Source organism: Cuculus canorus, unplaced genomic scaffold (assembly GCF_017976375.1).
Source record: "Cuculus canorus isolate bCucCan1 unplaced genomic scaffold, bCucCan1.pri subtelo1, whole genome shotgun sequence".
In the NCBI taxonomy this organism is placed as follows: domain Eukaryota; kingdom Metazoa; phylum Chordata; class Aves; order Cuculiformes; family Cuculidae; genus Cuculus; species Cuculus canorus.
This window is the reverse complement of record NW_026527860.1, coordinates 237,692-257,524: the sequence shown is the minus strand read 5'-3', so window position 1 is coordinate 257,524 and position 19,833 is coordinate 237,692. Positions and strand designations below refer to the sequence as shown.

The following is a 19,833-nucleotide window of genomic DNA, read 5'->3' as shown; positions in this document are numbered from 1 at the left end:
GGAGAGACAGTTTGGATCTCCCCCACCCCCCCGAGCCAAAAATGCCAGGAGCCTGTTTATTCCCCTAAGAGCTGATCTGATTTTCGCCTGGAGGTTGGAACTTTCAATCCCCTTTTCTTTCCACCGTTTTTCTATGCCTACATTGAACCCACCCCGCGGCTGAACTAAAGCAGAACAATCCGCTACATTTTAAACAATCATTAAGGTTTCCTCTTTCCCCCTCACAGCCCATCGCGAGGGTCGTTAGGGGCAGCATTACACGTCCTCATGGGCCATTGTTTACGGGCACAAAGACAACCGTTCCTCCCCTTCCCTCGCACTGCCAAAGGCAGCTGAGAAGGTGTCCCCCCGGACCCCCGAGCACACGCTCCGCCCAGACCGGACTGGGGGGGTTCGTTTCTCCCTGCGGCGATCCGGAGGCCAACAAGGACGCTCCCAGGGAGAAAATCAAAAGCAGGATTTATTCTGGCTCCGGCGAACACGAACAGAGCAGAGCAGCGCGGGCACAGCCGGGACACGGGGGAGTAACTTCCCGAAGTTACAGAAGCGAATGGCGGCCTTTCCGATCGCCACCCGATCCCCGGACGGCACCCAGGCCACGCGGATCCGACCCGACACGCGCACCGTAAGGGAACGGGAGGGAGAGGGAGGAGGGGAAGGAGAGGGATCCCCACGCCGACGGCAGCGGCGGCTCTCGGGAACACCCGGCGTCGCAGCAGCGGCTTCTTCCAGGCCGCGCGGTCCGGCCCGGCGCCATCGAAGCGACGGCCGAGAGAGCGCGGGAGCTGAGCCGCCCCCCGCGGCCCCTCGCCGGTTCTTTCTCGCGGGCCCCTCCGAGCCCCGCCGGCGCCGGCGGCTCCCGGCCCGCCCCGTGTCTCTCGGGAGGGTGCGGCCCGGGCAGCCCGGCGGGCAGAGGAGGGAGGGGGGCGGGCGGCGCCCGCTGCTGCAGCGCCTCTCCCCGCGGCAGCCACCGCCGGCCCCGAGCTCAGCCCGGCGGGGAGAGCGGGGCCCGCTCCGGCACTGCCCCCGCCCGGCCCCGCGGAGCGCCCCGAGGGGCGGGAGAGGAGCGGCCCCGCTCCGCGGGAGGTCTGCCTTGTGCCGCGGCAGCTGCGGTGTTCCCCAGCGCCAGGTGAGAGCCGAGCCCGGCACGGGGGGGTGCGGGAACCCTGCACCGCGCAGCGGGAGCGGCGGAGCCGCGGGACGGGGGGGGAACGGGTGGGGAGCGGGAGGATGGGGGATAGCGGCAGGAACGGGGGTGCGGCGGGAACGGGGGGGGAACGGATGGGGAGCGGGAGGATGGGGGATAGCGGCAGGAACGGGGGTGCGGCGGGAACGGGGGGGGACGGATGGGGAGCGGGAGGATGGGGGATAGCGGCAGTAACGGGGGTGCGGCGGGAACGGGGGGGGACGGATGGGGAGCGGGAGGATGGGGAATAGCGGCAGGAACGGGGGAGCCGTGGGAACGGGGGGGAACGGATGGGGAGGAAGGGGATGGGGGATAGCGGCGGAACGGGGGTGCGGCGGGAACGGGGGGGGACGGATGGGGAGCGGGAGGATGGGGGATAGCGGCAGGAACGGGGGTGCGGCGGGAACGGGGGGGACGGATGGGGAGCGGGAGGATGGGGGATAGCGGCAGGAACGGGGGGGGAACGGATGGGGAGCGGGAGGATGGGGGATAGCGGCAGGAACGGGGGGGGAACGGATGGGGAGCGGGAGGATGGGGGATAGCGGCAGGAATGGGGGAGCCGCGGGATGGGCGGCGCTGGCGGGCGGGAGGAGGATGTTTCGTCGTCAGACATTCATGTTTTGTTTAACCCCCGGCAACTGTAGGTGCTTTAGAACAGTGTGAATAAACACAGTTTGTTCGGGGGATAACTCGTGTGCTTCTTAGAGTTTGAGGCCAAAGAGTTCTGCAGGCGAGCTTTGGCTCTGCTGTAAATCCGTGGCGGTGGTCCTGTGCACACGTAATGATACGGTTCCTTTTATGGCCCATTTTAGCCCTGGGACTAAGTCTGCAATCAGATCCGGATGGACGGATAACCGGGAAAAGTCAGTACCGGTCCCTCCCTGCAGTGAGGCGGTGGTGGAGGAGTGCTGCTGGTAAAGTTATGAGCTGAGGGATGGTGAAATGCAGGCAGTGCTGAGGAAGGGAGCTGCGAGGCCTGAGGGCAGTGGGGGCTGAGGCGCCGCGTGAGTGTCTCTGTGCTTTTATAGAGGCCTCGCCTTTTCCCAGTTTATTCCCTGGAGAGGAGCGTTTATTGCTGGCGTTCTTACAAAGAAGGAAATATTTTTGCTTGAGAACAAATTGTAAAGTGATCTCAAATTGTCCCCTCTTTGTATGCCGAAGCTATTCCAGTACCATCGCCACAGACAGCTGTTCATTGTGCCTCAGTGTGTGCCCCGTGGGGTGTGGGGCAGAGTCCCACAGAGCCGAGCGGGAGTAGTTCAGAGGAGGCAGTTCTGCTCACCCGAGCGGGCAAACTCCGGGCTGTGTGTGCCTTCCTGAAGAGCCGTGAGCCTGCTCGTTATTTCTCCTGGAGTCCAGCAGGTCTCTCGAGGGGAAGAAGAAAGGCAGCCAAAGCCTTTGGGTTCCACCTCGGGTGGGGTTTGTGTGAAGAGAGGCAAATGGGGCCCTGGGAGATGGAAAGGAATTACCTCTGAAGGTGGGAAAGAATCCCCCGTGTCGGCTGCTTTTTCAGCTGCTGGAGGTGGTGGTCTGTGGTGGTCAGGGACAAATAGGGTGGGTTGGGATGGCAGCTCTGCCTTTGGCCTTGCAGCTGCCGCTGGATGGTGAGTGACACGAGAGAGCATGGGGAGAATTTCAAGGACAGAAACAATTGATACATTCAGAATATCGGGGTTGTAAATCTTACCTTTGCTTTCTGAGGAACAGTTTGGTGGCCTCAGTGCGGGCATCTCGGCCGCTGTAGGCTTCTTAAGGGAACCAACCAATCCATGCTGCCTAGGACTGACCCATGAGGGGTGGGACGTAGAGAAAAGCACTGTCTTTCTGGAGAGGCAGACAAGATAACCCAAACCATCTAAAAGAGCACTGAGTGCCTATGTTTAGGCTTGAGAGTTGTTCCTGGAAAGTCTTAACAATTTTTTTGCATAAGCTCCAGGCAAACTCTTTTGTTTGTCTCCTCTGACAAAGCAGTTTGAATTTGCTGAGCTGTGGTGTGGTTGTGGTGAGACTTCATTAAGCTATTAAGTCATCTTCTTGTGCCTGGAAGACATTTATTGCTTGATTTCATCTCCCAGAAAGTACTCAGGAAGTATTGGCCAGTATTTTGCTTCAGCTTGTGATTAGTGACGAGCCTTCCGTACCTGTTCCGGTTGAACTGGAAGCATCAAGCACAGATGGCAGATATTTGATGAATCGTTCAGCTTGCTTGGTTAGTCCTCTGCCAAATTTTCCTTGAATGTGATCCCACATGCTGAGTAGTTCAGTTTTCCTTCCTTGCCTTGTTTCTTGATTCTTCAGAAAGTTTTATATATATATTTTTTTTTTGAAGCTATCTCGCATCCTTCCGGGAAGCAACGTAAGAGGAAGCAAACTCTTTTTACCTCTTCCTTGCTTTCCCTTTTTCTTGTTTTTTTTTTTTTTTTTTTCCTTTTCCATGTTTTTCTCTGTGCTTCAGATTTCCATGGCTTTTTTCCTCTCCTGTTTCAGATCCTCCGTAGTATTGTTACCAGTCTCATGTTGTAGAGGTTTTTCCTCCTGGCTGGATGACACGAAGTTACAGGAAACGGTATTGCCAGAAATCCCCTTTTTGCCTGTCTACAAAGCCCAAATCTTCCCACCTCTCTCAGGTTCCTGGGAGGGTCAGTCAAAATGTAGAGGTGAGGCTTCCCTTTCAGCTTTGATGTAGGTGGTCTGTGTAGTAAGGGGGTCTATGGAATATCCCCTGGTCTGGCTCCCATTGTGCCTCTCACCATAAAGACCCACCCTGCTTCACAGGTCTGATATTGGTTAAGATAAAGGTTGCACTGTTGCAAATGCCCTCTACCATCTGAGCTTTTCTTCAGCGATTTCACCCTGTGTAATGAACGGAATGTTAAATAACAGATGTTATTTTCCATAATTATTCTTCATGGGCTTTTTAGAATGATCGTGAGAAGAACCACATCTGGGAATAGATTTTTGTTGGCTGAAGATGTTTGCATGCTCATGTTGATCTTTGCGTGTTCTTCTATATACTGAATCGTGCAATTGACTCTTGTTCTGTTGAATATCATCCGCCTCAGTTTGTATGTGTTGGAGGAAACCTTTCACGGGTGAAAACTTTTATTGCCTACGTAGCTGAAGAACTGGGGCTTGGGAGCCCTGGTAGTGACTATCGTAACATCTGAGCGTTACGCAGGGTACAAAGTGGGACCTGTTTTGTCCGTCAGTGTGAGTGCCTCACTTCAACAGATAGGCAACACATTGCAATTATTCTATTCAAAGCAGAAAATGTGAAGGCACATTTCTCTTAAACACTTTCAGTAGACCGAGTCAGGTTTTTAAGTTTGTATCAGCCTGCTCAAAAGAGTGCAGTCAGCTAATGGAGAATTCCTTCTCAGCCCTTTATTGTAAGAGAGCAAATCTCTGAGCCCTTCATTCCTTTCTTGTCTCCTTTTTCCTCAGTGGACCACTGCAGGAATGTCCTTCTAAATGTTTTGATCAGGCTCGCTGTTGCCTTGTCCCTGTTCCGTATCCTGAATAATGGGGGGAAAGGATCACTTGATGCATGGGGGGTGCTGGGAAAAAAGGGCTGTATTGCATGCAGAGCTCAGTACCTGCAGTAGCATTGTCGAATGTGCTAACGTGGCCTGAGAGTAGCATTCCATGGGACTTGTGCTGCCACGTATGCATTCTAAAACTTCATACCTTTAATTTGTAGATGTGATTACAGGCTTCAATTGCAACTGCATCGCTGTAGTATCATTATGCATCTTTTGAGCTGTAATGATTGCATTATGGTGAACGTGAAGGTGGACTCACATTTGCTGAGCTTTGTAGCTAAACCACAATATCTGTGTTTTGAAAGAATTTAACTATTCACGAGCACCTCAGTTTGCTAAAAAAAACCATAGTGAGGGGGTTTTGTGTGTTAAAGGGCATTTCTGTGATGAAGTGGGTTCATCAGCTATTAGGAAAGGACACTACTTCTGCTTGTAAGAATGTAAATATTGTATAACTAATGATTTTGAGGAATATTGTACTTTATCCGTAGCCTATTAAAGCCAGTGAGAGTCTTTGTTTGCCTGTTTCCCTGCCTTTCAGTAGGCCTAGAGGTTAGGTTTTTTGTGGGAGTGAATTAGGTGACATTGGGGGGAAAAAATGATCAGTAAGGAGATACTGCCTGGCTCCTTTTTGCGTTGTCTGTGTGAATGTGGAATATGAATTTCTGCTTTCATTTCAGCATGGTATGGGCATTCCTTCTATTTCAATCGTGTCGCATGAGCTGATCAAACTGTTGTATCGTGCCAAGTGTTCCAACGTAACCACTGTTTGTATTGGCACTTCTGGTGGAATAGGTATTTTCCCTTTTGATTTCTTTCTTTTCTTCAAACCAAAGCATCTTTGTAGGAGAGTAGAGCATCTCTCTGCAAGTAGGTGGTTGATGGTCAGAACAGTTTCTTGCAGGAAACTGCAGGATTATTTTGCTTCCGTAACTTTGAAAGAAGAGGCAATATCTGCCTCTGGATAAACCAAATGCTGTCGTGTTGGAGATGTGACAACACGAGGAGAAGGAGATTTCTGCCCTGTATGAAAAGTATGAGATAAGATAAAACATATGGTCCAAAAGGAAGAACTTTGTTCCTTCAGAATTGATTTGTAATGAAGCAGCTCGGCATGCAGAAACAATCTCTTGGTGAATTCAGAGGCAAAATTGCCACCTTTAGAAGAAGCAGGATTGGGTCAAGATGTGTGCTTTGTCTGTGGAAACAAAGGATTAACTGCATTGTAAAGCCACGTCTGTGTCTTTTTCCTGCAGGTCTGGAGCCAGGCTCAGTGGTTATAACCCGGCAGTGTGGAGGAACCCCCTTCAAACCTCAATTTGAAGAGGTTGTTCTGGGAAAGACCGTACTTCGCAGTACAAACCTGGATGAACAGCTGGCTAAGGAACTGATGCAGTGCGGGAAAGAAATCGGTCGATTCGATACAGTCATTGGAAACACGAGGTGCACTTTGGATTGCAGTGGAGGTGAGGCCAGCCACAGGTTAACAGAAGTGTATTGGTCAGCAGCAAGAGAGGAATATTGGATAGTATTTTAACATGAAAGTTCCAGTTCACTGAAAGGAATATGTTCCCTACTTTGAGTTGTCTTGTCAGCCGTAATGAGCCCATTTTTCATATGCATAAGGTCAAGCATTTTGCTCAGCAGTTTCTTGTGTTGAACTTCTGATTTTGTGGAGGTTTCTCCCCCACAGCTCTAAAAGATCCTCTGGAATGTGTATAGTCTACGATACGCTTCTCCAGTACCTGTCAGTTGTGTATGTTTATCCCAGTTTCTGTGATGCACTGAGGCATCCTGGAGAGTTAGAGGAGTGAGAATGATTTGTGGATGTTTTGGGGTTGTTTTGGGTTTTTTTGGAACTGGTTAAGTATCTAAAGTATCTCTTTTCTAAGAGAAGCGTTAGAACTTGTTTCCCTTGCACCTTTGGAGCAAAGCAGCGATCAGCCAACTGAAGAAAATATTGTGTTGAGTTCCATCAATGCTGCTGTGTAGGAAGGGCAGACTTTTGAGGCTTACTTTGGATAGACACGCAGATGCATTTTGGATCACCCAAGTCTGTTCACAAACATCTTTCAGATCTCGTGGGAACACCTGGTACTACTTCCTATAGCTTCTGCTGGGTAGCTCAGAGGTGCCTGTGAGGTGAGTCTGGTTGAGGTGTTCAGCGAGGCTCTGCCCTGGAGCTAGGGTCTCGGTTTCTTTCCTCTTCCCATGGTCTCCTCTCCCCAGTTCCCTCTCTGCCAGGGCCCGTCCCGGCCCCCAGTCCTGTGCAGGACGGGACTGCCCAAGGAGCACGGTGGGAGGCCAGGCCTGCAGCTCTCCCTGCCCTGCTGCCCAACGAGCTGCTTTGGGAGGGCTCTCCAAAGCTCACTGGGGGCTTTTCCCTGGGCAAAGTCCTGGGTTCAGGGCTTTCGTTGCACCTGCTGCCCCTCAGCCCTTCTCCCTGTCTCGCCTCCCTCAGCCAGGTCTGGAGCACCTTCAAAAGAGACAGCCCTGCTTGCCAGGCAGAGACCGTATCCCCATCCCGGGACAGCTGCTGGGACGTCTCATCTTTTACTGCTTTTGCAAGAGCTGGGAGATCAGATGGGGGGCTTTGGATGCTCTTCATTACCTCTTCAGATTCTTCCAGCAGCAAAGCTGTCAGAGGAGCTGGGGTGGGCTGCCTCCCTCCACACACACAGACCTTTCCTCGTGTGCCTGCTTCTCTCGCTGAGTATTGCAAGGGAGTTCTCTGGTGCTTCTGGAAGTCATGCATGAAAGTCTGCCAGATACCAGACCTCCTTGGCCCCACACACCCCCAAGTCCTTCTCCTCAAGGCTGCTCTCCATCACATCGTCCCCCATCGTGTACTGAAAACAGGGATTGCCCCGACCCGGGTTTAGGACCTTGCCCTTGGCCTTGTTGAATGTCATGAGGTTCTCGTAGCCCCACTTCTCCAGCCTGTCCAGGTCCCTCTGGATGACATCCCATCCTTCCGGTGTGGCAACTGCACCACTCAGCTTGGTGTCCTCACCAAGGGAAAGAGCAAAGCTGATGCACCTGGAGCAGCGCTGGCTGTTGTCCTTCAACATTTGGACTTTATCCTCAGCTGAGTGACTGCTCCCAGGGAGTGGTGTTTGACAGCCTGGAGACCCTCTTTGCACGCAACATGGTGTCTGCTCTCCTCTGCCTGCTTAAAGCTGTCAGAAAACAACCTCATATCTATTTTGTGAACCTGTCCCGGGATTATGCTTCTTGGAAAGCCGGGGAGGCAGCGGTGAAAGATGAGAAAGGTGAGGCTCTTCGTCACCTTGCCTCTCAACTATTCTTTCTCAAGCCCTCAAGCTTTCCCATGTGTATTTCTGTTTCCAGCAGAGCTTGCAGGAAATGTTTTTATTAATTCTTCAACCTTCCACATCAGTGTAGGCAGCACTCAGCTGGTGACTGCTGGCAGCTGTAAGGCTGACCTTACTCTCTAGCGTTAGAGCTCGGGCAAGCAATTGTGGCTCATTAATTAGCCACCAGGCAGCCGTCCACAGCATTGGTGCAGGTGAGCCAGGCAAGGACAGGAGCTCGCTGACTGGGGGAAGTTTGGGGGATGATTTGAATTTGGAGCAGGGCTGTGAGCTCCCCACTGTCTCCTGGTAGGATGATGGGCTGGGCTTAATAACTCAGCTTAATAACAACATACGACAAGTTCAACGTGAGAGGAAAAAGAGGTCTGTAAGCCTTCCAGGGGTAAATCACCAAGACAGTATCCGTGAAGGGTTTCCCTGCTCCGGAGACCTTGGTTGAGCTCAGAGAGGTTACAGAGCAAAGGCCGCAAGTGTCTAGGACAAGTGGCACAAGGACGGCTGGGTCCACCTCCATGGTTCCCAGCGGAGGAAGGATGAGAACCTCTTCCCTCTGTTTTAGTGGCAAGCCCTCTGATGTAGACCCTGGCTGCAGGGAGCTGGGCTCTGTGCTGGCCTTGCCACTGCGCTGCGGAGTGTTTCTAAGTTAGTGGATTGTCATCTGCAGCCCCTTCTTCACCAAACCAGATGGATTGTCGGTAGGCGTGATGTGCAGCGGTGCTGGCTTGTTGTGAGGGAGGTTCAGAGGCCCCCTCTATGCTACTCCATGTGCCTCTCTGGTGATTACTGCAGTTTCTTTTTTTTTTTTTTTTTCCAGTTTGGGGAGCTTTACTTTTAAAAAGGTACCAATTGTGCTATTAGACCAAATGCCTGACACAGAATAACAAAAACATACATATTGGGTGACCATCAAGTGGTCTCTGGGCTTTTCTCTGAGTAATGGCTTTTTCAATTTTGCCCAAAGTTTGTTGTGCATCACTCTTAAAAGTAGGAGGTGCTGTTAAAGCCACGTCCTCCCTTAAGGAGATTAAATAATGGACTTAGTTCTGCATTAGTTATACCCAAATAAGGTTGAACTCGATTGATTGTTCCTAGGAGCTTTTGCAGATTGTTTTAACTACTATTTGCAATTTGCCTTGCAGGGGTTCCATTGTGGCATTCAAACTTTTCCACTTTTTCTCAGTACTGCTCCATTTTTAAAGAGCCATGTCCTTGTTCTTGGAGCCATTCTCCAACACCAGAGGAGCACAATATCCCATGAGCAGGCAGTTCAGGATTAATGAGAAGGTTTTCAGCTATCCCTGATGTCTGCCTGTGCTCTGCTTGGTGTTGTGCACTCTGATTTATGGACAGACAGATGGGACAGTTGGGATGGGATCTCCAGGGCCTTGTGCTTCCATGGACATGCTGCCCCAGGGGCACAGCTCAGGGCAGGCCCAGGCAGACACTTGGGAGGTACTTGGGGCTGAAGGACCATGGATGGGTGAACTTAAGCAGACAAAAGGCACCTGAGCTTTGGAGGAGCCGGAGAGGGATGGAGCTGATCTTCCTGTGTGGTGGGTGCCTTGAGGGCCGGAGCCACCACTTTCTGCTGCTTTGAGCTCTACAGGGAGACAGAAGGAGCAATTATTCTGCTGATGGCTTTGTAAACCACTCCTTAGTCTGTAGTATTACTAAAACATTACAATTTGACATGGGGGGAGGAAGGGGGGGAACCTGCAGAGGAATCCAGATGACAGTTGCCTTTTCCTGATTCTCACTGCTGGAGAAAGGCTGCCTAAAAAAGTTGTCCTTGTAGCTGCTGGCGTGTTTCTGCTTTTGACATTGCTCTTTTTTTTCTTTACATTGTTTGATGTTGAAGGCACAGTTCTTGTCACCATGGGAGCTCTGGAGAGCTGTGGCATTTGGACCACTCAAGGAATCCAAACGGTTTACAAAGCAAAGGAGGGTTTTTAGCCCCGCTGATGAATGGTTTGGGGTTCCTGTTTTTTGTTTAACACTGGAACTCCAAATTCTTTTCCACGCCTGAGAGAAGGGACCTTTAGCAGAGATTTAGCATTGGTCTTGGGAATTGATCCTTTTTGTTTCCTTCCCCACGACTTTGAGTTCACCCACGAAATACAGGGCGGTCTCATGACTTTTTTTGAAAGAGATAAGGTAAACTGTTTTTAAAACCAAACAAAGAAGGGGGAAGAATCCGTGTTATTGTGTGTCTTCCTGTCTCTGCAGGACGGACAGCAAGACGGTGGTCCTGCACAACCCTACCCCGCTGCCCGTGGCCTGGCGGATCCGTGGGCTGGAAGGCCTTGGGGAGGGCTTCTCAGTGTCGCAGGATGCAGGCATCATTGGTCCCTGCTCAGAGTTTGGCATGCGTTTGTGTTTCGAGGCCACAAAGGTTGACAGCATTAAGAAGACATTCCAAATAGAGGTGAGAAGGACTCGGGGGTGGGCAACCCCGTTCCTTTAGGGATGGAGACTGTGCTTGAAAGGCACCCGGCAAAGAGGGCAAAAGGATGAGCCTTCATGAGAGGCCTTTGTACCTGCATTGCCTCCCCAGGCCCTTAGCAGCATGGGACTCTCACTGCAGGATACCATCAGCCTGTGAGAGAAACAGGTTAGGAATCCACAAATGCTTGCCACGGAGGGGAGGCCATGGTGCAAGCAGCCGGCAGAGACAAGGACCCGTGTGTTGTCTACCAAAAGGGTTTAGGAGAACGGTCTAAGCACTGTTTGTTTCCTGCTGCCTCAGGTTTCAGATGCAGAAAAACTCCTGGGCATTGTTCGGGTTGAAAGTTGTCCAAGTCTTTGCGGAGGCCTATGACATTGGTCTGGACATCAACGTTTCTGCAGGTCAGTGGATGCCCCCAGAACAAAGGAATCCAGGTGCCTTGCACTGCCTTGGCAGAGGGACAGCCAAAGCACATGAGATGGGATGGGATGGGATGGGATGGGATGGGATGGGATGGGATGGGACGGGATAGCACGCAGGCATGGCACGGGTACATAGCGCACGTATTCTGCAGGCTGCCAGGAGTGAAGCACTGTCAGGGCACAAAGGCAGCCCCGAGTCTTGGACCTTCAAACTTGGTAGTATGTAACTCCATGTGGAGGCCGATATGGGGGCTTTGAAATGGCAGTGATGTGAACAAGCAGCCGGGGACACCTGAAGGCTTGTCACAGCTTGTAAAGGTGATGGGTCTGTGCTTGGAAGCCAGGAGATGGAAGCTGAGCTCCTTAGCTGCAAAACCCTTCAGATATTCTCTGAGAAAGAGACAGGGCAGCAGAGCAGAATGAGAAAACTTCCACAAAAGGAAACTTGCTGAGAAGGATTTTGTGCCACCGGAAAACCCCAAAGATGTCTCTTGTCACCTGGTGTAGTCTACAGCAGCTCACAAATATTCACCATTTCTTACCTTGCTGTGTGGGTTTTCTGCAGGTAGAGGTTATGTGGATTTTGGAGCCCTTAAAGTCCTGGGTGAGGCAAAGCAAGTGCTGACTCTGAAGAACAGAGGGAAGTACGAGATCGTGTACAGGTGGGTCCAGCTGCCTGGTCTGTGAATGCATGGTGCCACCATCTGCCCAGGCCTGCGTTCTCCTTCTGTCCGTGCTGGCACCCTCACAGTTCGGGTACATACAGCATCTGGGCTTTCCAGTCCCAAGTGTTATCATAGGGAATCCAGGCCCACCCCAGCAGTTCTTCACAGCTGAGCGGGAACCAGAAGGAGACACCCTAAAATTTAAGCCCCTCACCGCTGAGATTCATTTTCTTCATTCAAGGGTCAGCTCATTTCTCTTCATGAGGCTCTTTAAAGGAGGGAATGAAGAAATGCGCTGTCAAGGGTAGCTTGCAACATTTGTGAGTGTCTGCTCTCAGTGTCAAGATCTGGGATTCCCCGAGCACAGCTGCACTCTTACTCTTTCATGCTTTTATGGTCCCTGAAAAGTCCTGGCAGTGCTGGTGGCACTGGTACTTTTAGCTGCAGGTGTCTTTGTTTCTTCCCTTTCTCCCCAGTTCCAAGCTGGAAGCCGCAGATCCCTGTCGCTGTTGAGACACGACACGGTGATGTGGCAGCAAGTTTCTCTATTGGAGTTACATGGCTGGCGGGCGCAGGCTTGATCTTACACGCGCCTCTTATACCCTTGATTAACACACGCGTCTCCGCATGATCGGATTAGCTTATACATAAACAATTTGTGAATGGATGGTACTACTTTCTTGCACGGTCCTATATTGTCTGCCCACTTCCCGTCCCATGATCTCCTTCCGGGTGCAGTAAGCAGGGGTCCCCAGCCCGCTGTGGACCCCCACATCAGAAGGCCGTCACCAGTTTTCCAGTTTGCTGAACTGGAAATAGTAATGCTTTGTTGACACCACATCTGCAAGGAAAGCAGTCCGGCTGGCTGGTAGCGAGTGGAGAGTTGCTTGGTCCCAGAGGTCTTGGTGTGGGAGCCGAGGTCAAGACTGCAGCAAAGGCCTGCTGTCCGACTGGGGCTACCCGAGTTGCCTCAGTGTCTTCTCCGTCAAAACGAGTCTCAGAAGAGGATTTGACTTTTCTCCTGTGAATTGTGAGGGTCCGAGAGAAGCTTCCCGCAGAGCCTGGCAAGGCTGTTGAAGCAGGCTTCTGGGACGCTCTTTGAGCAGGCTGCTGCTTTTCACTGTGGGAAATATGTAGGCAGGAACCTGTCAATCACTCTACAGTTTTCCTCTGGGATTTCCAGATCTCATTGTCACCACCAAAATAAATACCCAGGAAATGTCTGGCACCTTTCTGCGATGCGCTTACCAGCTACTGAGTGATGCAGCAGGTGGTGAATCTTGCTCGCCAGGCATTTGAAGAGTTTCTGAACTGCAGTAGTCGAGTGTTTCAGTCCTGCTTTGCCATAAAGAAATAGAAAGTGTCACAAAATTTTACTTCAAACTGCACAAACCCAGTATTGCATGTGTGGAGATGAGGAGTGGATGAGGTTTGCTTTGCCGTGCTGACTTGCTTGGCTCGCCAGGGGCAGCAGTTCCCAGTACCTCCTGCTGCTGTCGGTGTGACTCACGCAGGATCAAATGCACGTTTCAGAGATTCAGAGATCACGTTTTAAACTCTTTCAGGGTGCAAGCAGGTCACTAAACTAGAAACCAGCCCCAGGGACTGGTTAAAAATCAGGCAGCAGCCCAAGGGCTTACCTCCTGAGGGTCCTATATCTTCTCCTGGAGCATCTAGAGCTGGTCTCTTCCAGCCTGGAATCAGGGACTAGCGTGGAGACAACCTGGAAAACCTGGGATAACAGTGGGAAACATTGTACTGAAACAGAAATCTCTCCCCAGGCCGTGAAGCCAGGCTGCCCCTCCACATCAAAGCGGAGGGCATAGGGCCCCGGCTCCGCTTCAGCTTCGAGCAGCTGGACATTGGGAATGTTTTTGCTGGATCAGCCCACAGGTATGAGGTGAGCAGTAGGGGTTCACAGGAATTGGAGTGGATCCTGATGGCTTCTGGGCAGCTGTGAGCCTTGTGGACCTGCAGGATTTCTGGCAACTGAGGCAGTTGTGGGCAGGGAATAGTGACGTAACAGTCACATTGGGGGTGGGGGGGTGTCACAGAATGTGGATGCTTTTTGATGGGGTCTAAAATGTGCATGTGTTGTACATGGGGCCCTAAATCTAAATTGGCCTGCAATTCCAGCAGCAAATGAAGTGCGGTTCTCTACAAGGGGAAGTGACTGTGCCTCTGATGCTCTCAATACCCGGCGCAGCTCTAAAAGCCTTGAGTCCTTGTGGGAAGCAGCTCTGCCTTCATGGTTGGTGGCTCTGTCATTTTCCAGGATGCCGTGTGCACGGAATTTGGCAGCAGTGGTTCTTGCTGTGACCCTTTGCTACCACTGTGTGAGAAGCCCAGGGCTTTAAGTGATTTCCATGATGGAAAAGAGTTTGCCTGAAGGCTGCAGGGGAAAGTTGTGGAATTGCCTGCCGCCCAGCCTGGGCTCCCAGGACCTGGAGTGATTCCTTCCTACAGGGAGCTCTTTGCCCGTGGGCCCTGGCAGACAGTGTGATGGTATCAGCCCTGGGCAGCGATGGTCAGAGACGTCCCACCTGAACACACAGCAAGGCCAGCAGGGCCTGGGAGGTGGCTGAAGGCTGGGGCAGCCTGGGGCGAGTCTGCAGCCGGAAGCAGTGTTTTTAAAATCCTCTGTGAATAATCCATACAAAATGGGCGGCAGCAGCAGCCTGAGCTTCATCTGTGGTGCTAATGTGTTGGGAGAAGCTGTCCTCCCAGCGCCTGCGCAGGGAGAGCTCCGGTGCCTCCTTTCTGCAGGCAGAAAAGCGCTGGTGCGGGAGTTGGGAAGCCCAGCAGCAAATGCTGTCCCGAGGACTTGGGCATCGTGCCATGGGCTGGTGCCACTGCAAAGATAACCCTCCCCAAGCAAGAGGGAGGAGGGGGCAAGAAAAACTGATGATCGGAGAGGCAAAGCTCCCTTCTCGGGATCCCAGCAGCCTGCAAGCTTGTCCCAGCCAGTCTTAAGCGTGGGCTGGGGGATAACATGGTGTTGGCAGGAAAGCTGATGCTGAGTGGTTTGCTGCCTGGCATCCTCAGGAACTGCCTCAGCTCCAAGACTCAGGATTCTTTTTAGCGGTGGATTGAAACCCTGGAAGTCACTTTTTCTGAGTGCTTTTTGTCTGTGCACTCAGAAGATGCCCAAAGCAGAGGTGATTATTCTTTACTGGGAAACTAAACTGACAAGGCTTGAATGCTTTTTTCTTTGGTGTTTAGAAAGGGGGACACCATGGATGAACACAAGTCCCTCCTGCAGGATGCTGGGGTCTGTTCACGTGCAGAACAGAGCCAGTGGCAGTCCTGTGAGCAAAACCAGCAGTGCTGTTCACTGTGGTCCTGGATTTTTAACTAAGAGGCAGAGCTGGCAGTGAGTGGCATCAACCATGAAATAAATTAGTGAATGGTGTGCAGCTCCAAGTGCTGATTCCAGTGGATGTTGGTGAGTTTGGGAGCTGGGATTCTGGCTGCTGAATTTAAGAATGGGTGAGAAGGTGTAGTGGGTCCAGAACGCCCGTGTTTGGTTTAACACGTGTGTTGCTCTTGGGTGTGAGCTGGTGCCTCAGTGCCAAGCTGGTGCTTTCCTCCAAGATTCACGTGGCCGCTGTGTAGGACGTTGCTGTTCTTGTTGCGGTCGACGGGATTCTGGGCACTTTCCTGGATTAGCGTTTCAAAATGCTGCATGCCTAACGATTGTGTGGATCCAAATCATCTGAGGAGAAGATGACCTTGTACTCCATGGAAACACTAGTTCCAGCTAAGAAATCCCAAAGCAGGGAACCTGCAGGTAGGAAGGCTGGCTGCAGTGAGTCCACTTCTGTGTGGACACCTCTGTGTCCATCACATTACAGATGGGGAAACTGAGGCACAGAGCCATCGTTTGTTCATAGGGCCAGCAGCAACCTGAGGGCAAACCCTGCCTGGCGCAGTGCCCTCAGCCGCATCAGCGGCTCTCAGCTGCCAGCTGCTTTGCCCGGGCTGCCTCCTGTCCACACGGATGTGATGCTGAGCACAAGGGTGACTGGTTGATTTGAAACTCACCATGGTTCTGAGACCAGGTTTGGTTGATCTGAGTGGTAATGCAAGCTGAAAGCTTTGCACGTCTCTAACCAAGCTAATGCCTGTCTTTGTCCTCACAGGGGCTGTGTCATTGGACCAGCTTTTCCTTTTGATGTACCTTCTCTCCACTTTGGTGACGTCTCGTTTGGTGAGTGCACCCTGGGTTGGGACCTTGAGTTGAGAGGTCTGTGTGTGGCCAATGTGGAGCGCTGCAGCATGAGAACACGCGTCACTTGTGTTCCTCCGCAGCGGCCTTTGGGGTGTTAGACCAGGGCTGCTGGTTGCTTAGGCAGCATTCGGCCACCATGAGGTCAAATGGGAGCAAAGGAATAGGAAATGAGTGTGTCCTGGTGTCCCTCGTAGTCTGTCCAGCCCCAGCCTCCTGATCCTTGGCAGCAGAATGACTGTGAAAGTCCACGTCCCAGAAGGGCCCAGGGTATGGGACTGCAGGAGAAGGGAATTTGCGCTACATAGGAGGCTGTAGCTGCTCTGGGTGAATGTTCCTGATGCCACAGTTTCCCACCTGACCTTTAGCGTGTGATATCACGTAGCACTACAAGGGCACCTTGTTATCTCCAACCAGCGAATATGCCCAAACGTTGGATCTTCATCAGGCACTGATGGTCTTGGAGATGTGGGCTCCATCCCTGATGAAAGGCCAGCTCTGCTGACAGAGCCCGTGGCTGAGCAACCAGAGCTTCTCCATTGAAATGCAGACTCTGGTTTTGCATCTCCGTCTCAGAAAAGGTTTTCTGCTGAGATGTTCTCCAGTTTAAGTGCAAAATCACTTGTGGATTGATTGAAGGGCCGTTCTCATTCTGTGCTCAGGGTGCCTCGTTCACAGACCTTCTAACAAAACTCACTGCGTTTCTGAGCCACTTCCTCCCCTCCCTACATCCTCACACTGGCACTTCTTTGTTTCCTTTTGAGAAAATGAAACAGTAAGAAATGCACCGGGCAGAAATATGGTTATGTAATAGGAGACTGGTGCTACTAAATCTGATTTCATTGACAAGGTCTTTGCAGCTGAAGGCAGCTGTTGGCTGTGCTGATAACTGCTGTCCGTGTCTGGAGACTTCGGTCCCGTTCGGGGCTGTGAGGTCTGGGTTTGTCCTTTTTGTGTCCCCCGCCTCCCTGCTGGCGTCACTGTCGATGGCTCAGATGAGCTCCGTGCTGTGTGTGCAGCTGGTTTCCCTCCCCGCTGCGTTCCAGTGGCACTTGGTCAGCAGCCGTGGGAGAGGACTCCTTCTCGCAGAGCTGCCAGCCAGGCCAGATGGCCGCTCCAGAGCAGGCTGTGGCCGCTGTCCTGTCTCTGCAGAGCGGCCCGGCCGGGGGTGGCTGTGTCACGTGCAGAATGGAAAGCTGATACCTTTGCGGGCAATAACCAAAGCCAGTGTGCAGCGTGGATGCCGTGTCCCCATTTGGTAGGTCAGGTGAGGCACAGCTCTTGCAAATTCCTAAGCCAGCACCAGGCTTGCCTCCTGTGGAGCGACCTGCAAGTTGTCCCATGCTCAGCCTGGTTGACCCAAACCAGAGATGCCCTAACACACCCAACAGTGTGGTCGGGTAGGCAGCCCAGCATTGCAAGCCTGCCTCATTCCCTGGGGCTCAGGGAGGGAGCTGAGCATGGCCTCCGGCTGGAGAGAGAGCCCTGGGGATGGGGGAAGTGAGGCTGCGTCTTCCCCCACCACAGCTCTGCTGGAAGGCTTCGACATCTGAGAGAGCACAGCTTCATAGAGGAGCACATTGACCGGCAGGTGAGTGACACAGGCTCAGCTGCGCCGTCCTGCTGCGGCGCTCACTGCAGGACTGTGGGACTCTCTGCGGGGTTGCAAGGCTCACTGTGGGGGCTCACTGTGGGGGCTCACTGCAGGGCTACAGGGGCTCACTGCGAGGTTGCAGGGCTCACTCTGGGGCTCATTGCAGGGCTGCGGGGCTCACTGCGGGGCTGCATCTCTCACTGCGGGGCTGCATCTCTCACTGTGGGCTGCATGGCTCACTGCAGGGGCTCGCTGCAGGGGCTCACTGCCTGCTCCCATACAGGTGTCCCCCATCGAGAGCTTGCGCCTGATGTGCCTCCTCTCCATCATGGAGAACGGTGAGGTGTCTGTCTGCTCTGGGCAGGGAAGGTTGGATCGGGGGCCCTCCAGCCTGGGTGCAGAGCTCACCCTGCTGCTCCCCACAGGTCTCATCCCCAAAGATTACCGGTCCCTGAAAACCCAATACCTGCAGGTGAGTGTCCAGGGCTCACAGCAGAGCAAGCGTCGTGTCAGACTTGGCACAAGGTGCTGGGAAACAGCATTCCCCAGGGATGCTTGGGCTGTCGCCACAGGACAGCCCCTGCCTCCACATCTCCCCAGGAGCCCTGAGCCCTGCCTGCCGCTGCCCTTTGCCTGCGGGGTTGCCCTAAGCAGCCTCCCCCTGGAGATAACACCCTCCCGCTTTTCTACGCCCACAGCCAGGGCTCTGTGCTGATCCACCTGTCCCCTTCCCCAGAGCTACGGGCCTGAGCACTTGTTGACCTTCCACAACCTCAAGCGCATCGGGCTGCTGACCGAGCAGTCGGCCGCAGAGACGCTGACCGCTGTGGAGAGCAGAGTCAGCAAGCTGGTGACAGACCGTGCTGCCGCTGAGAGCCAGCCCTCTGCCCCTGGGGAGCTGGGAGCACAGCCCTGCCCTGCTGGGAGCTGCTGCTCCAGGGCCGGATGGAAGCACGCAGCAAAAGTGGACACTGCGGGCACAGAGCTACGAGCAGGGCAGAGCTTTGGCCCATGGGAGCAGCAGGGCTGGCAGGTGCTGCTGCTGGTTCTCTTCTGGAGCCCGGAACTCTGTGCGTCCCTCTGCCCAGCTGTGACTAATCCTGAGGCTCTGAGCTGTTTCTTCTCCGCTTGTTTTCCAGGAAAGATCACAGATGCATTTAATTCTTTGGCCAGAAAGAGCAATTTTCCAGCTAGAAGCAAGAAGCTGGGGTTGGTATGTCCTTGTGGAGCTGCTGCCTTGCCCACGTGCCCGCTGGTGCCGGAGCAGCTCTGGTCACTCTGTGCAGGCTGGGCACCCTCAGAGACACCCACGGCACAGGGCCAGAGCTGCTGTGGCAGTGGGGTGGCAGAGGGAGACGAGGGAGCAGAGGGGTTCAAGAATGGCAGAGACGTTCCAGAATGGTAAAGGGCTTTGGGAATGGCAAAGGGGTTCAGGGGTGCCAGAGGGGTTTGGGAATGGCAAAGGGGTTCGGGGGTGGCAGAGGGGTTTGGGAAGGGCAAGGCGGTTCAGGGGTGGAAGAAAGATTCCAGAATGCCAGAGGGGCTCAGGAATTGCAGAGGGGTTTGGGGGTGCCAGAGGGAGTCAGGGGTGGCAGGAAGGTTCAGGAATGCTTGAGGGATTCTGGGATGCCAGAGGGGTTTGCGGGTGGCACAGGGGTTTGGGGATGGCAGCCAGGTTCCAGGGATGATAGTTAGCCTTAAAGATAGCCCTGCCATGGACAGGGACACCTACCACAAGAGTCCCACAGCTCTGCCCCACGGTGCTGTGGGGCTGAGTCCCACAGCTCTGCCTGATGGTTCTGCCTCATGGTGTTGTGGGGCTGTGTCCCGTGGCTCTCCCCCAGGGTTCAAGTTCATCTTCCCGACCACGGCCATCGCCAACAGCGCCCGGATGATGGAGGCCATGATCGAGGCCAAGGCCTGAGGCTGCCAATAAACAGCTCCCCTGTACCGCTCTGGCTCCGGCTCCAGCTCTGCCTTAGGGGTCATAGAATCCTGGAATGGTGTAGGTAGGAAGGGACCTCAAAGCCCATCAGGGTTCGGCAAGCCCCATCCAGCCTGGCCTAGAGCACCTCCAACACGATTTATTTGAAGATGATGGCTTAAATGGCCTTCATGGCACAGAAATGCTCCTATTGTTCAAGCGGTTGCCCTTTGCTCTTCCACCAGTCTCTTTTTAAGGCAAATGGCTTCAGTTTAGCGAAAACAATCGTGCTTTGAGGAACACGGCGACCTGTGTCACCCGTTAAATGAGATGAAAGGCGGAAAGATGGAATGGCTTGGGTTGGAAGGGACCTTTAAGGCCATCCAGTGCCACCCCCTGCCTTGGGCAGGGACACTGGATCCTGTTGCTCCAAGCCCCATCCAACCTGGCCTTGAACACCTCCGGGGATGGGGCAGCCATGGCCCCCCTGG

General features: G+C 53.3%; 2 protein-coding genes across 11 annotated transcripts; both read left to right on the top strand.

Moving 5' to 3' along the window:
- Nucleotides 1-17: 17 nt before the first annotated feature.
- On the top strand, nucleotides 18-13,500 carry LOC128850845 (uncharacterized). Of its 10 annotated transcripts, none has more exons than XR_008448095.1 (8): nucleotides 19-625; nucleotides 5,985-6,194; nucleotides 7,190-8,000; nucleotides 8,728-8,839; nucleotides 10,290-10,488; nucleotides 10,810-10,910; nucleotides 11,497-11,593; nucleotides 13,378-13,500. XR_008448095.1 is itself a non-coding variant. In XM_054055859.1 (3 exons), exons 1-3 carry the CDS (start codon nucleotides 1,968-1,970, stop codon nucleotides 7,483-7,485), a joined length of 639 nt encoding a protein of 212 aa, XP_053911834.1. In that variant the 5' UTR covers nucleotides 1,815-1,967; the 3' UTR covers nucleotides 7,486-8,610. The 10 variants fall into 10 exon arrangements, 1 of the variants encoding a protein (XP_053911834.1); XR_008448098.1 differs by lacking the exon at nucleotides 19-625 and adding an exon at nucleotides 641-1,129 and having other exon boundaries at nucleotides 7,817-8,000; XR_008448101.1 differs by lacking the exon at nucleotides 19-625 and adding an exon at nucleotides 641-1,129 and having other exon boundaries at nucleotides 8,748-8,839.
- A 3,002-nt stretch (nucleotides 13,501-16,502) lies between these two features.
- Nucleotides 16,503-19,342, top strand: LOC128850855 (uncharacterized). Its single transcript, XM_054055868.1, has 5 exons — nucleotides 16,503-17,756; nucleotides 17,844-17,890; nucleotides 18,155-18,451; nucleotides 18,558-18,876; nucleotides 19,263-19,342. Exons 1-5 carry the CDS (start codon nucleotides 17,729-17,731, stop codon nucleotides 19,340-19,342), a joined length of 771 nt encoding a protein of 256 aa, XP_053911843.1. The 5' UTR covers nucleotides 16,503-17,728.
- Nucleotides 19,343-19,833: the final 491 nt, after the last annotated feature.

Bases quoted from the DNA above. Each gene is read 5' to 3' on its own strand.
- LOC128850855 (XM_054055868.1), top strand. From the start codon at position 17,729: ATGTGCCTCCTCTCCATCATGGAGAACG. The intron at 17,891-18,154 runs GTGAGTGTCCAG...CCCCTTCCCCAG, and splicing joins TGAAAACCCAATACCTGCAG to AGCTACGGGCCTGAGCACTT. The intron at 18,452-18,557 runs GTGCTGCTGCTG...CTTGTTTTCCAG, and splicing joins GGGAGCAGCAGGGCTGGCAG to GAAAGATCACAGATGCATTT.
- LOC128850845 (XM_054055859.1), top strand. From the start codon at position 1,968: ATGATACGGTTCCTTTTATGGCCCATTTTAGCCCTGGGACTAAGTCTG. The intron at 2,101-5,984 runs GTAAAGTTATGA...TTTTTCCTGCAG, and splicing joins GTGGTGGAGGAGTGCTGCTG to GTCTGGAGCCAGGCTCAGTG. The intron at 6,195-7,189 runs GTGAGGCCAGCC...CGCCTCCCTCAG, and splicing joins CACTTTGGATTGCAGTGGAG to CCAGGTCTGGAGCACCTTCA.